This window comes from Phytophthora sojae (genome assembly GCF_000149755.1).
Source record: "Phytophthora sojae unplaced genomic scaffold PHYSOscaffold_1, whole genome shotgun sequence".
Lineage (NCBI taxonomy): Eukaryota > Oomycota > Peronosporomycetes > Peronosporales > Peronosporaceae > Phytophthora > Phytophthora sojae.
In genome coordinates this window covers 8,064,517-8,080,087 of record NW_009258115.1, presented here as the reverse complement: position 1 = coordinate 8,080,087, position 15,571 = coordinate 8,064,517, and the positions used below count along the sequence as shown (strand labels likewise).

General features: G+C 50.7%; 6 protein-coding genes across 6 annotated transcripts; 2 read left to right on the top strand and 4 right to left on the bottom strand.

Annotated features, from left to right (window-relative positions):
- Nucleotides 1-2,430: 2,430 nt before the first annotated feature.
- On the top strand, nt 2,431-3,466 carry PHYSODRAFT_294341 (hypothetical protein; the record flags this gene model as incomplete). The annotated part of the gene is made up of 3 exons (XM_009517977.1): nt 2,431-2,820; nt 2,901-2,989; nt 3,022-3,466. 3 exons carry the CDS (start codon nt 2,431-2,433, stop codon nt 3,464-3,466), a joined length of 924 nt encoding a protein of 307 aa, XP_009516272.1.
- Nucleotides 3,467-3,945: 479 nt separating this feature from the next.
- Nucleotides 3,946-4,560, top strand: PHYSODRAFT_294340 (hypothetical protein; the record flags this gene model as incomplete). The annotated part of the gene is made up of 2 exons (XM_009517976.1): nt 3,946-4,047; nt 4,147-4,560. The coding sequence occupies 2 exons, from the start codon at nt 3,946-3,948 to the stop codon at nt 4,558-4,560; spliced, it is 516 nt and encodes a 171-aa protein (XP_009516271.1).
- Nucleotides 4,561-5,585: 1,025 nt separating this feature from the next.
- Nucleotides 5,586-5,954, bottom strand: PHYSODRAFT_473952 (hypothetical protein; the record flags this gene model as incomplete). Its single annotated transcript, XM_009517975.1, has 1 exon — nt 5,586-5,954. A coding segment is annotated over one exon (369 nt), but the record flags the coding sequence as incomplete, so codon positions are not given.
- A 1,132-nt stretch (nt 5,955-7,086) lies between these two features.
- On the bottom strand, nt 7,087-7,662 carry PHYSODRAFT_284375 (hypothetical protein; the record flags this gene model as incomplete). Its single annotated transcript, XM_009517974.1, has 1 exon — nt 7,087-7,662. The coding sequence occupies one exon, from the start codon at nt 7,660-7,662 to the stop codon at nt 7,087-7,089; it is 576 nt and encodes a 191-aa protein (XP_009516269.1).
- Nucleotides 7,663-8,164: 502 nt separating this feature from the next.
- Nucleotides 8,165-8,944, bottom strand: PHYSODRAFT_284373 (hypothetical protein; the record flags this gene model as incomplete). The annotated part of the gene is made up of 1 exon (XM_009517973.1): nt 8,165-8,944. A coding segment is annotated over exon 1 (504 nt), but the record flags the coding sequence as incomplete, so codon positions are not given.
- A 761-nt stretch (nt 8,945-9,705) lies between these two features.
- Nucleotides 9,706-12,697, bottom strand: PHYSODRAFT_471708 (hypothetical protein; the record flags this gene model as incomplete). The annotated part of the gene is made up of 6 exons (XM_009517972.1): nt 9,706-10,095; nt 10,165-10,399; nt 10,466-10,551; nt 10,788-11,793; nt 11,871-12,352; nt 12,422-12,697. 6 exons carry the CDS (start codon nt 12,695-12,697, stop codon nt 9,706-9,708), a joined length of 2,475 nt encoding a protein of 824 aa, XP_009516267.1.
- Between the last annotated feature and the right edge of the window lie 2,874 nt (nt 12,698-15,571).

Here is a 15,571-nt window from a genome sequence, read left to right as displayed (position 1 = left end):
ACTGGGACCCTGAGAAGCTGGACCACGAGCAACAGCACGAGCTCTTGGCCTGTAAGAGCGGCATCTTTGACGCAACCGAGAGACGGTGGAGCATCATTGAGAAAGAGGCGTACCCTATTATCTGGGCTGCACGCAATCTTGGCCACCTTCTCGTCCGGCCCGCTGGCTTTCAACTTTTTTGTGACCACAAGAACCTCTTGTACGTGTTCTCGCCGACACATGAGGTCAAGCGCCACATCCGCGGGAAACTCCAGCGGTGGGCGCTGTCTTTAACTGGGCTTCCCTATCGTATCGAGCACATCGATGGCGAGGCAAATGTTTGGGCTGACCTCCTGTCGCGCTGGGACTCCTTGTCTTCGGGAGAGGTGGGGGTGCACGTTCAGTGCAAGTTCATGACGCGCAACCAGCAGCGCCTCGACGATGCGGCTAGCCGTCAACTGGACGAGCTTCGCCCACGCCAAGGTGATTTTGTCTTCCCGACGCTAGAGGAGATAAAACACCAACAACAGAAGCGTCAACAAACGGCACCTGCCAATGTGACTACCGATGAGGAAGGGACTATGACAATCGAGGACCGCATCTGGACCCGGACTCGGCCAAAGAGCTACGGCAACGCATCCTTATCGTGGCCCATTGTGGTAACCAGGGTCATCGTGGACTGGACGCCATGATGACGACGATCAAAGACATTTTCGCGATCGGTAGTTTGGAGCAGTACTGCCGGCAGTTTTTGAAGCGCTGTCTTCTGTGTAAACATGTGAAGGGCGGCAATGTGATTCCACGACCAGGGGGGCCTACCTACAATGCTACTGAGCGCAATGAAATGTTGCACTGGGATTTTCTCTATCTCGGCGACAGTGTGGGAAATTGCAAATACCTACTTGTCCTGAAGGATGGACTTACTCATTTCTGTGAGTTGGTTGCTTGTGATTCACCGACAAGTGCAGTGGCGACTAGCGGCCTGGTGGACTGGTCGAAGCGCTTTGGACCGCCGCAGAATCTGATTTCCGACCAAGGTAGCCTCTTTAAGAATGAGGTGGTGCAGCAGTTGTGTAGGCAGCTCGGGATTGAGCAGGACCTCGTTCTCGCATATGCATCATGGATTAATGGCACCATTGAGCGACTCAACCGTGACGTTCTACAAGTGCTTCGGGTTCTATTGATGGAGATGAAGTTGGATACACATGAGTGGGAGTACCTGGTACCCACCGTACAGGGAATCCTGAACCATACCCCTGTTGCGTCACTGGGCAACAAGTCGCCCGGCGAACTGTTTACAGCGCTGCCCCGACCGACCCCTTTTGAGGCAGTGGTGGTTCAGCGTAATGGCAAGCCGATGGTGGTATCTGAGCCCGTGAACATTCCGAACGATATGGTGGAGAGGATGCAGCGTAGCCTCAGAGACATGCACAAGGAAGTAGAGGACATCCGAGAACGACGTCGCTTGCAGAACATGAGCCGTTCGAATGGAGTGCCATGCAACTTTTCGGTTGGTGACTTTGTACTGTGGTCTCGCATCGACTCACGCCTTTCGGTCAACAAACTATTGGCACGTTGGGTGGGACCCTTTGAAGTTGTCGAAGAACACCCTCACTCCTACATGATCCGCCATCTGCTGGACAATCAACGCTACATGGTGCACGGCTCGCGCCTCAAATTCTCCCGTGATGGCAGTTTAGGCACCAGTGAAGAGCTACTCGCCCATGTTGGCAACCAGGGCATGGTTCTCGGCGTCGAAAAGTTCAAGGACCACCGCAAAGTCCCGCAAGGTTGGCAGTTGTTGGTCTCCTGGGTTGGTCTGCAGGACGAAGAAGATTCGTGGGAATTCCTACAGGCACTGAATGATGACCTGCCCGGCCGGGTCGCGGCGTACATCGAGGACAGTGGTGATGATGAGTTAGTCCAAGCTCTCGCAGCACTTTGTCGGCGTTCGAGTGACTAGTCTGGTGTCTTTACCGGGTTATGGCGCAACTTCAACCCGGTGAAGTGCAACTTGACCGGTAACTGTGTCCCGTCGCATGTTTGGACTGTCTATCACAGTCGTGTGACAGATTTCTGTCAACCGGTGACTGTCTATCTTCAAAGGCAAAGAGGCTATCTACAATCCAGAACACCGTCGCAAAGTGCATCATAGGCTATCAACGTGAAGTTGCAGTGAACAACAACCGACTCTTTAGGCGAAGCCTAAGAACCTCTTCTTAGGCCTATCATAGGAGTAGGACGTTCGAGTGAAAGCAGGAATAGGAGCCTAGACAAAGGAAGCTCACTTCTAAACTTGCAGTCAATAGCACAACAGCATTCCAAGCAACGCGGAAACTACCACACGCACTCAGGAATTTGGCTGAGGATGAGACGAACCGCGATGTGATCACACACAATGCGGCCATAGCTCCGCTGGTCGCACTCTTGCAAACGGACAGGGCCGGACAAATGGAGCAATCGTGCTGGGCGTTGAGTCGCCTTTCCAAGAGCAGCAAGTTGGATGTTATTATTGCCGCCATTCCATCTCTCGTAAGCTCCGAGTCGCGTTCTCGCCGCCTTTATTCAGACTGGGAACTGGGCAACGTTGTATTTGACAACGATGCGAACAGAGATGCAATCGTCGATGCAGGAGCCATCCCCGACCCGATCAAGCTACTTCGATCAGGAGCAAGCGAACTACAAGGTCACATAATTCTACTTGTGGCTAATCTGACTGTTAGCCGGGTGCATCAATCTCAAATCACAGGCGAAATTGGACTTTCGCTGTTCGCTGCTCGTCTTCAGGATGGATCTGAAGCTGCGAAGACGCACTCCGCGCGAATGTTGGCTTATTCAACGGTTAGCCAATGTTTTCGGGACACCATCCTTAAGTGACCATGCCCCCTTTGGTTACGCTTCTTCAAGATGGCACCGATCAGCAAAAGATGCATGCAGCGCAGGCGTTGGGCAACCTGACTCTCGATCGCCGAGCGCGGAATTTTATCGTGGATCAGGGTGTCGTCGTATCGTGTGTGGCGCTTCTTCGGGCAGGAAATGAAGGGCAAAGCAATGGGCTGCGTATCTGTTGGACAATGCCTCGTGGTATCAAGCGCATCATAACGCCATAGCGAGCGCTGGAGTTCTTGACCCTGTTGTTGCGTTACTGCGTGCGGGGAACAATCGGCAGAAGGAGCATGCAATTTGCATCTTGGAGAACTTGCTGGAAAATGGTGAACGCAGGCAGGCGGTATTAGATGCGGGAGCAATTGCTCCTGAGCAGAACGAGATGGTAACGGATGGCGCGGTGCGTGTGCGGTCTTCATTGAGCTCCACTAGGACTGCACGCTCTGCAATTGCTGCCGCAGGAGCGATTCCACCGCTGGTCGAGCTCCTTCAGTCTAGGAGCAACGAAACGAGAGCAGAAGCTGCCTTTGTCTTAGGCCAAGTTGCTGCGGAAAGCCCCGAATACAAAACCGTTATAATCAACCGAGGGGCCGGTGCATAGCTGAAAGAGCTTCGGACGAAGGGGACAAAGGCACAAAAGCGGGCGTTTGAGACTGCGTTGCACAAACTTCGCGAAGACAACGAGAACAGTACGAAACGAAGGCGCTAGTCGTAAACGAAGGCGGCTACGAAGTCGACGATCAAAGCAGGCGGACTTCTGGTTTGACCTTTTCGTCCTTGCTAATGCGTTCAGGTTCAAGTTCTTCACAGAACTTGACGGAGAAATTCTTTTTTTCGGCGTCCTAGAGCTTTATCACGTACGAGGTTACGGCTTTGGTGTTTCTGACCACGAGATTTGCTTTGAATTGTTTCTATCGGCTCGAACTCCTTTAGATCCAAAACTTCATTGGATTTGGTTTATTCTTGGCGTCGTCTTCCCAGTTTCCCAGCAAACCGAGAGGTGCTTGTCATTCTTAAACTAAGCAGCCTCCGCCAAGCCGTCTCCTACCTAGTCAAGAGCCTAACTCACATATCGGCACCATGGTCAAGCTCGCTGATCTTGTCGTTCCTGAGGCCGGTCGAATCACTGATGTTCTACCCTGGATCCGCTCGCTTTGCCAAGAAATGGAAGAAGCCCAAAACGTATGCGAGGGTCTCCACAGTCGGCTGATGGAGCTCTACGTCGAGCTCCAGAAGAGGGAGCAGTAAGGGGTTCTTTCTCCGCCGAATACTCTGGACAAGTTCGTCGCCGAACCTTCGCGGTTCTTCCGCTACTTACACCGCTACCGAGGCAAAGGTATCGTCTACCGAGTGGTAGAGCACTGGACCATTGTCAACGACCTACTCCAGATCAATCAAGACGTGACGAAGGTGTTTGAGCTCTGCGGTATCAGCAGCAAAAGTTTCTGGAGAGACGAAGGGGGCGACGAGGTGAGCTCGATGAAAGAGGTGATGGCCGCCACCGCTAGAGACAATGCAGTGGTTCTACGCGACCTGCAGGACCCACGGGCCCAGAGCGAGGCTCTGTTGACACTGAGGTTCGAGATGGAGCAGCGAGCTGCGAGACACGACGAGAGGATCATCCGGTTGATGAAGTCGATCCAAGCAACCATCGCTCTCGCGTCCAAGACACCGGAGGGACCCGTACCACCATGATTTATTCCTTCGAGTGAAGTGGAGGTTGAACCCAAGCCATTCGCCAGCGGATCCTATGGATCTGTACACCACGGAGTGTGGGCCCCGGCACGAAAGTGGCCGTGAAGCGCTTCCTCGTGGAGGACTAGGCGATCGACCAACGCGCGCAGCTCAAGATCGAGAAGGAGATGGACATTTGGTACCAGCTCAACCACCCGAACGTCATCAAGATGTTTGGTGCGTCTCACGTGTGCTCACCGCCGTTCATTGCGTGTGAAGATGCAGTCAACGGAGACCTCGGGGTGTTTCTGATCCGGTCTAACTGCAGTAAGCGCGAGCTGTGGCGTCTCCTGCACCAAGCAGCTCTCGGGCTGGACTATACACAAAACGAGGGTCGTCCATGGCGACCTCAAGCTTAACAACATCCTCGTGGGGGCAGACGGCTTGGCGAAGCTCGCAGACTTAGGGTTGAGTACGATGTGGTCCTGTTACACGCGCTCTAAAGGTGAATTAGTGACAGGTGCGCTGCGTTGGAGCGCTCCTGAGTGTCTAACTAGACGGCCGACCTTCGCCTCCGACGTATATTCGCTCGCCATGTGCATCATCGAGGCCGCAATGGGCGAGCCTCCCTTTGCACTCTTGGACGACATCATCGTTCGTGAGAACCTAAAAGATGGGCTAATTCCTGACCAGCCCGATGAATTGAATGACAGCGAGTGGGAGTTGGTGGTTGCCATGACGAACGTGGACCCTACCATGCGACTTGCACTGAATTCAGTGTCGAACGACTGAAAGAGTTTGGAGAAATGGACGAAACCAACAAAGCGGTGGAAATATCCACCAACGTGGCGAAATCTGCGTCGGATGAGCGTGGAAGTGCTGCCAGTACTGCTTCACCTTCGTCGACAGCTACAAGTGAACCAGACCAAAATGCGTCCTCATCTGTTGTGCCAGACGGAAGCATGGACATCCCGACTCTCATCGAATTCCTTCGCAGTGGATGTCCCCCTGGCCTTGAGCTGGGCGATCAGCTGCCGTCCTCCAGCTTAAGTTACCGCCATTCTGTTCGCTTCGTTCCTCTCGGACAGCGCTGCTAGCGCCCACGTGGCTCGTTCGATCTGCTGGTCCGTTCCGGCGCCAAGGAGCTCAACGAAGAGCTCGATGCCTCCAGCCGCGGCAATTGCTCCCTGGATTGGTTGGTTCTGGTTCGCCAGAGTCGCCAACGCAGTCACCGCGTTCGACTTCTGATCGTCGGTTCCATTGCGGACAAGCTCCAAGAGCAGATGGATCGCACCAGCTCGAGCGATCGCTGTTTGGGTCCCTGGGTTACCCAAAACGAGGTAACCGAGCGCCTTTGTCGCCGCTGCTTTTTGATTGTCTGTTCCATTGCGCACAAGCTGTAAGTACAGCTTGATCCCCCGGCGATTGCTCTCTGATGCGGTAGACTCCCCCACGCAATGCTGCTCAACGCTAAGAGCGCCTTCTCCTTCTGCTCATCCGTTCCCAGCCAGCAAGAAATCGCAGAGCATGCTCTAGATATACTGGATCGACCGTGCTACCATTAGTACCGATCCACCGATCTATCTCTTTAAGATGATGAAGGAACTCTATCTCATGGAAAAGCTTACACTCAAGTTTCTAAAATATTTCAAGCCCGGCGAAGCAGCAATGAGAGAAACCCGTCGACTTCATGAGTTCGAAATGGCACATGAATGAATATACACGTACTCGCTATATAAACTCAAGTGGCAGTTACAACCAATTTGTTACAGATTGACCTTACGCGAGTTCACGCTGGCATTTTACTTGGTTGTCGAGCTTTTATTAGCTTCGGAGCACCGGTGAGCTAACTGCGTAGCAATACCCACTCGCAGTCGCCCCCCATACGACTGATGTACGGATTTGCTGCTACAACAGAAAGCACATCTATCTGTATGATGTGGTAGTTTACTTTAGATTCGAGATTATGGGCAACGCCACAGTATGTCATACTACAGATACCGTCCCTATTCCGGCCCACAGCATTACTCGTGAGCTCTGTAAACAGAAGCGTCAACATACAAATGTGAATCGGCAAGTTGTAGTGTGCAGCATATTATGATCTCTGGCTCCACTTGGATATTAGATTCGAGTATTTTATCCTTACCACAAATTTCAGAGCTTCTTCGGGCCCCGCACGACTTTGTGCAAAATACTTGCAGTTTTCTTTTGAATCACAACACCGCAAACAACTTGCGAATTGGAAGCTTTTAGAGTCAGAAGGACCACGCACCCTTGGTGCTGATCTGTCATTTCGGTCAGATTTTCTTAGTGGAGATTTTTCCGTATTCTACATGTACTGACCGTGGTGTCGACTACTTGACAGTCGAGAGCTACCAAATACACTAATTTACTGTTGAATTCTACAGTAGCGTTACTCGATAACAGCTTTCACATGGAGCGCCCTCTGATATTTGCTGCGCTGATGTTGACAATCTAAAGCCCTCGGGGCTTTTAAAAGATCCACGACGTGTTAAATTAGATTCCACGAAACTAGTCAACCTTAAACTACGGGGCAAAGATGTGGATGGGGTTGTACGCTGGGCCTTTGAACCTCTCGTAGAATGCCACGTAGTTGACGTAGACGCGGTAGTTCTTGTCGTACATGCCGGTCGTTTCGCGGACCTTCAGCAGGTCGTACATCTTTGCCGGGGTTCTCTTCATCTTGAGCCAAAGCGTGAAGCGGATGTTCCAGTAATTCGTCCGGAAGTAATACTCCAGGTTGAACTTGGCTTTCCTGTACAGCTTCTTGAACTTGCCGAACCACCCGGGCGAGTTTCCGTTGAGCACGTAGAGCGTGTGTGTCGCGTGCGAGTTCTTCGTCTTGACCATCTGCGCAGCTTCCTTCACGCCTGTAGGCGTGAAGCCCCTCTCCTCATTCTTCGCGTCCCTCTCGCTCGCGACGCCATCGCTCCGGAGGTTTCTCTTTGAGCTATCGTATACAGCCACGGAAAGCTCCGAGTGGACTGGTGCAGCGTCTTGAATAAGCGTCGACTTGTCCGAGACGGTAGTCGCGGAGGAGGCGTGGCTGTCCGCGGCGAAGAGGATAACCAGCGCCAGGAAGACGTAGCAGAGGAGGCGCATGGCTTGTTCTGAGGCTGCCGTGTTTTACTGAGGGCAGCCGTTGGTCACAGAGGCAAAGAGCACATGGCTGCTTTTCTTGCCGCCTGCAATGCACAGGAAAGAGTCCTGGGAATTGTCAACTTTCCTGGCAGAGTCCAATCAAGCGCCAGCTTTATCGGCTGTCGTCGGTCATCTCGATCTCAAGATTGGGACTTCAGGCTCAAGTTGAATTCTGAATGCACAATACACAGACTTACGTCAACGGCCAAAGCCGTGTTTGTCTCCTCAGCAGCTGGCAACCGCGAAAAATCAAGCCACGACACCGAAAGTGCACTTGACTCAGTTCATTGAACTGAGTTCAAGGGCAATGCGCTTCCCTGCCCAGTTAGCCGAGGTAGATGGTTGTCAATGACTTGTGTCGAGATCCCGTAACCGGTTCGTGACACGCATAACGAACGTCGTCTGATTGGCTAATATTCTTATCACTAAAGGGCAGTACTCACTCTGCGGGGCGCCAGATCCCATTGTCGTGCATCTTCGACGGGAACGGTGGCGAGGTAAGACGAACAAGCATCTATCGAACGAGCTAATGTGCTGCGTCATCACGACTAACGCCTTGTTAATGCTGTTAACCTCTATTTGGTGCTTCTAGTGCGCTTCCTGTGACGAAACAGCACACGCCTCGCCTCCGGATTCGACTCGTGGATTGCCTGCCGGATTCGTCGCAGTGTGGTTACTGCTCGCTCGGGCCGTTGCTTCGCCGCATGTGTAGGCGGCTTCATCGGCACATGAGCTATGCCGAGTTGGTAGAGATCGTCGGCTACACGTTGTGAAGTTGGTCGCTGCATTCTCGCCCCTGTACTTGCCTCCACACCAGCGACGATATGTCGGACCAGCACCGTCCATTCCGAAAACATCTTGCGGTTGGTCTTCGTGAAGTCAGATGGCTGCAGCGCCCGAAAAGGCGGGTATCCGGCAGCAGGGTGGCCAAGCCACCAAATACGCCACACACTTAGCGCATCTAGCTGTGGAAAAGCAAAATCCTGCGGCATCCGATGAAAGCGCCCATCTGATTGCCAGTGGTAAACGATGCTGGTTGAACTTGATTGGGCTGCCTCTGAATGCGCTGCTGCGCCTGCCATAGTCCAGCCTCCTCTAGCAGTACACGGATCGTCGAGCTGAGGTTTTATCGCGTTACGCTTTGCTGACTCACGCATTTCTCGTCCAGTAGCTTAGCAAATCCGTCCAGCAGAGATCCGGGAGATGGCTCAGCGCCTGTCGCGTCTTCATGTGCTGCTCAAAAGGCAGTGCAGGCACTTCGAACTTGGTCTCCATCGAGGCGACCACGGGACGGAGTCTGTAATACAGGTCCAGCAGTAGCAGGGAGGCACAGGTTGCTTGTCATCGTCAGCTGCTTGTTGTGGGTTGAGGGAGTCAAATTGTGAGGGCCAGTGAAGGAGGAGGCCAATAACAGACGCATTTTAAACCAATCAGAGTGGGTAAATAGGTGTAACGAGCACGCGATACGCATTCGTGTTCAAATCTCTTGACGGAGGCTACAGCCATTGCTGGCTGGAAATTGGAGAGATCAAAATTTGTTGATTGAAAACGTAAGATGTCCAGGTTACGGGGGCTTTAATTTGTCTATACTGGCGATACTATAATTGGAGATTGATAATCATCTTATTTACTGTACTAAGTATTCTATTTATTTTTCAAGTAAGGTATTACCTTACTGTACTTAGAAAATCGACTTCCCAAAAGCAGGCTGCGTTCGGTAGTGCATCAATTCACTGTTGCCCATTGATAGCATTGGGAACCAAGAACGAAGTTTGAACACCAAAAATAACAATTCCATCGTACAAGAGTTCAAATGGGTTTAGCTAAGAGTCCGTTTAGGTTGATTTGCAGCTTTTTCATGTTCTTTTAGTGCATACCTTATAGGGTGCACAGTGAAGGTTTAGCTTTAGCTGTAATTCTCAACTCAAGTAATGAATGTACATGTACCCGGTATGCTCGAAAATGCGGTGCTTAGTCATTAATCGATAGACCTCGACGCACTCTCTACGTCGATTTCTCGTCCTTTGCATCCTGTTTCGCGTCTTTCAATGACGCAGCAATCTTCTCTGCATTCGTCTTGTAGTCCCAGCGGCGCTTCACGATATGCTGCAATGTCTGCTTGTTGAGTGTCGCTAGTTTCCCTTCACGAACAAACCCTCCTAGGTTCTCTGGCGGTAGCGCGAACACGTTCGCGATCTCGTGTAAGAGGTCGAATATCTCGTCGACTGCGACAGGATGCGAAGGCGACCGAAAGGCCTGACGATATTCGCTGACGTCGCGGAGTAGCATGCAGGCTCCGTCGGGGTCGAAGCGGAACTTGCGCAGGTGCTGGAGATACAGCTCCTTGAAGGACTGGGCCAAAGCAACGAGGAAGCGGTCGCAATTCTCCTCGATCTGTCATAAATCTTAACAATTAGATGCTCACCCTTCCTAATCTTCGTGTTATTTCAACACGAAACGTACCAACACGCGACAAATTGTTTCAACGAGTGGTTGGAGATACTCGGTGCACTTTTGGCACGCCTTGGACGATGATAGAGACATACTCGCTTGTCCTCCCAGGAAGTCTGTTTTGCCCTGATTCGCCGCCAGGATCTGCCCAACCGTTTTCTCGATCACAGTTAGAGCTTGCTGTAGGGCGGCTGAAATGGAGCTCTCAAGTTTGTCCAGGCACTTCCGTTTGCTCTCCTGGCAAATTCTGGAAACAACATGTCAACCGGGACTGTAGATCTAACGTTAATATAAAACTAGACCTTGAACTTACGTCAATTGTGTTGGAGAGTCCTCCTGAGAAGGCGCAATGCAAGTCTCGAATTGCTCGTCAAGGAAGTCAATTCTCTTGAGGAGAGCCTGTGAGCCACAATTGTACGAAAGGTATGCACAGCGTTAGTCGTCCATGCGGGCTAGAGAAAAAAAAACGAAGTGTTTACCTCGGTGACTATGAAAAACTGCAAAGCGGATTCAGGTGTGAGACGCTGGTCTTGCAAAATTTCCTTCGCCAGTGTTGTGATTTTCTAAGCAGAGATACAGTTAGAGCGTCAGAACAGCGTAGTGCAGATCGGTCAAGTCCAGTGCCAAGAACGTACACCCAGGTATTCATCTCCAAACGATGCTACAAAAGACGTAAACACCTTCGTCACCAGCTCTCCACGCAGCTCGGAGTCTTTCAAGATAATCTCACACCGCTCAATGGTTTCGTCAATCACTTCCGCATATTTAGTAGGCACCGCATCATCTTCCACTAGTCCTCGAAGGCTCTCAAAGAAGACTAAGGACCCTTCCAGCTGCAAAACGCCACCATCCTTTTCGAAACTAGACGACGAAATCGACGTCGTTGAGGCCGACGACACCAGTTGGGTCGAAGAAGCGGATGGGGACTGGGTCGATGATGTAGTTGAAGCAGCCGATGTAGCCGAGGTTTTCGATTTGGAGGTTCCTCCCTTAGATTTTGAGACCACAGGTGGCTTGGGAAACTGCACCGTTGCGAAAATGTTCTTGAATTGACTCTGCAGTAAATCCAGCTCCGTCGTCAAGTATTTTTCTCGATGGTTCCCGAACAATGAGTGCATTTGCAGATTGAGGAACGTGTGGATTCGCTCACGGTCGCTACTCTCGCCAGCAGGCTTTCGTTCCCTCGAATGGTCATCATTATCCTGGTTGAAGAAACCTTCTCGCTTGTGAGTGTCTGCCTGATTCGATTTCTCAATAGTTTCAATTTCTGACACCATCGCACACGTCTTTTCATACGCAGCGCACAGCAACTTCACGTAGCTTCGGTTGTTCTGCATACTCGTCGACAAAACGGGGTCTGAGTCGCTCGTGGATGAGGAGTCTGCAGTGTTCGACGAAGCACCCGATGGTTCCGTGTAGCGCCTGGTGCTGAGAAATTGGTCCAAGAACGATAGAATTCCAAAAGCTGGGTCATTGAACAGGCGCTCAACCAAAAGCTCGCGAATGGAGTCACACGCTACAGCTGGAAACACGCTGTCGATCACCGGGAATTGTTCCGTGCAGATTGTAAGTATCTTTGTGAACAGTGCGTCCAAGTCTTCGATGGGGTCCAACGAGGAAGCAGCAGGTTCACCCGCGGCCCTGCAGTACACCACACCAAACATAGCCGAACATTAGGTAAACTATCGGAAGTATCCATGTAGACGGTGAAAGCGTACTTTGCGAGCCTGTCACACATGACGTTCCAGACATATCTATCCGCCACCTTCTCCTTGTCGTTGTACTCGATCAACGACTCGGCGCATTTGTGCATCCCCGCCAAGTTTCCTTTCTGCTGCTCGTTGGTAAACTCCGTCAACAAATCATTCTCCGTCGTCTGACTCAACCTCTCGATCTCTGCCACAGCATACGCTATCGTAGGAGACGATAGCTCGGACGAGAAGACACTCATCTTCTTGACAATCCTTGATGCCTCGCGCAGCTGATTCGGATCGTGCAGAATGTTGAAAAGCCTGTTGCTGGACTTGGTCAACTTGCTGCTCGGGTCGTTCAGCGCTAGCAGCGCCTCCATGAGCTCGTCCGTCTCGAGAACTCTCGACCGCTCTCCATCCAGCCCTGACAATTTATCTCCAATCAGCACCGCCGACGAGCTCACTTTGGTGAATCTCTCCTCCAAGTCTTCCATCTGCGCACAAATATCCTTAAAAAAATAAACAAGTTAGTAATAAAGACCTATTCTACAATATTTTCATTCTAAAAAAACTCCTACATTTAGTAGTAAATCCGGTTTCACGAGTCCCTCCTGGAACTTGCCGCTCACTCGTCGACTGTCCTGCTCCAGCTCTGCGATGCGGTTGGACACCACTTTGCGGTGCTGCACGAGGCGGTCGATAGACTCCGTCAAGACGCTTTGCAGGGCGTTGAGGCTTGTGGTCTGCTGAGTGAAGGAGGCGTGGCGCACGAGACGCCCCTTATTAGTAGTACTGGAAGTGTCAAAGGTTGGGTCGATCGGCTCCCACGTGCTGCTCAGCAGCTCGTCCACCATCGTCTCGGCGTTGTAGGCGCTCGCCTGGGAGCGGCCCGAGTCCGTGGCGGCTGCCAGCAGCTTCTCCAGCTCCGCACTCGGGCCCGACATACTGGATCTATGCATATCTGAAGCTATTGCCCATGAACGAGTGCTCGGGGCTTCGTTGCCGTCGTTGCGCCCCGTCATGCGGAAAGGAAACTTCAACAAAGATCTTTCAGCTGAAGGACACCTATATAGGGATTAATAAGGTTGTAAGCCCCTAATAATGACTAAATTGATGTTGTACACGACATATGGAGTGTATTACCGAGGTTGTCCCGTAACTTACTTATTGCGTGGGTTTCGCCTTGGGACCAAAGATGTGGAGCGGGTTGTACGTGGGGCCGTAGACGCGTTCATACACGGTGACGTACACTTGGTAGATGCGGTAGTTCTTGTCGTATGGGCCGCTTGTTTCGCGAATTTTCAGCTTGTCTTAGAGTTTCGCCGGGGTGACCGTCGCCCTCATCCAAATCGTGCAGAAGATGCCCAAGTACTGGCTGAGGAGGTAATACAGCGCGTCCTCCTTGAAATCGTTCCATCTCTCCATTATTCTTTTCCCGAGGAAGATGGGGTCATAGTCGTCGAGAATGTTGAGGGTTTGTGTCGCGTGGGAGTCCTTCGTCTTGTCCTTTTTGACCACCTTCTTGATCAGGGTTGGAAAAAATACAACCCCTATTACGGGTTGTCAATGGTGGCAGCAAACAAGTCGCTTTTTAATACAATACAATAGTTATGGCATTTTTAGCACGGAATAATTTATTGGGGACCCGGGTGGTGGACCCGGGGGGGTTTCGCAGTTCGAAGCTGGCTTGTACGGATAGCCTTACAGGGAAACGATGTACTCGGGCATCCCCTGCGCCTGCTTCGCAGCCGCAGCATCTGCCTACCTGGTAATCTACCAAATAAAGGATTCTGCCTGGGCATCAGCGCACATTTCAGTAGCAGGAAGGAAGGAAATTACGTTGATTACCTCGCTCTTGATAACCGTTCTACTAGCTACAAAGAACTAAAGTTGAAACTAAATCCGTGGAGCCCTCATTCGACGAGCAGGAGGAGGTAGAATCATCACGGTGGGTTTGTCAAACCCAATCGTTGAAGTACCAATTCGTTGGAGTGACGATACATGTATATGAACCGGCAATGCCTTTGAAAATAAGCGATCAAACTTTGTACACTTGGTTGTTCCCGTCTCCTGTTCGACAAGATGACGCTGTCGTTGCTGAGAGCTCCGCTGCGCTTCTTCGACGCGAACCCCATCGGCCGCATCGTGAACCGGTACGGCGACGACCCCTTTTTGTTTGGAGGTTTCCTCGCCACCTTCTTCTTCACGGTCTGCCAGCTCGCTACTGCAGTATACATGATGAACGTTTTGGGCGCTCTGATCGTTTAGATTGCAGTGTTGTGCTCGGAAACTTACAGGTGACGATAAAACAAAAAAAAAACGTGCATTCGAATAATTAGCGCTGCCAGGATAACTGCTCAACCAAACTTGCAGGATAACCCGATGAAGCCAGCAATTTGTTTCAAGTTTGATGAGTTAAAACTGAGGTCTAGCAGATTTCGATCGCGTGTAGCGGGTGTTCGTCCTTCGCTTTGACGATGTCCGCCCGGTGCTTCCTCTCGCACAGGAAGCGCGGCGTACAGCAACAACGTAGGAGCATTCAAACTCTGTTCGGTGCAGCCGCACACATATTTTGTCCAGGTCGCCTGAAGATCTAACAACAACAAAAAACTGTCAGCTTCGATTCGTCCAAGTGTGATATTGCCATTTATCAAGTATTAATCTGAAGGTACTGTATGCATGTAGCATTAGGATGATCTGAACTAATATCGGTAACAATGTACTTTGAACTTGTTTTGACAAGAACAGGATCAAGTAGTAGATCATTCTACACCACCAGTTCGGTGGATCTCTGCGGGTCGTATTGTAGTCTCACACAAGATAAGCTTAAATCATCCTTGTCTTCCTAGATAAATGCCTAAGCTAGTGCAGCTAGCCTTTAGCTTTTTTTTTCGGAGAAGACGTACCACCAGATGCAGCTCTTTTTTAATTTTCCGCTGAAAGAATTCGTTCGTCACCGTATAGGACGTCACCGCATTGCCGGCGGATAGAGTTGGGTTCGGATTAAAAAAAAATTGTTGAACGAAAAAAAATCGAGCTATACTTCCATCTTGGATCGCACAACCTAGGACTTTAAGTAGTTTTTGCAATGTTTTAGTGGAATGCTTTATCTAATCCATCCGGATTAATTCCAGTGAGTGTGGAAAGTCATACAATATGAGCCCGCCAACAGTTTATGTCACGGCAAACTCAGTTGACCACACGATTTTCAATATCTCTCTCTGAGAAACTATGCATGCAGAAGAAAATCTGTGTCTGAAAGAGGAGGATATAAGTTATGACTCATAACAGATCGAATCGATAATTTTACCGCTAATGGAATGAGTAAGTACTATGTTGAGAGCTTTGAAGCTGCATGTACAGTAGTATAATACGATGCAGTGATGTGGCGGCACCAGTTGTGTCCAAGGTTAGCATCATTAGCACCGATGCCTCATATTGATCGAAAGAATACAATGCTTGCTAGTACACAATGCGTCGTAGTAGTAGATGGAGCCCCACTTCCTCTGATGGCATCTGAGATCAATCTACAGTAGAAGGAAAAAAAAAGAATAGGCATCCATCAAAACCTGTAAGTGTCATTCAGACCGATTCGATCGATTGCTGTATGATGTTGTGTGAATGTTGTTTGATGTCATCCTCACGGGGTGAAGTGACGAATGTAGCGTGAATGTCGTTCGATGTCATCCAAAAACCTTCTTCGAACTGCGAATTATTGCTTTAGGATG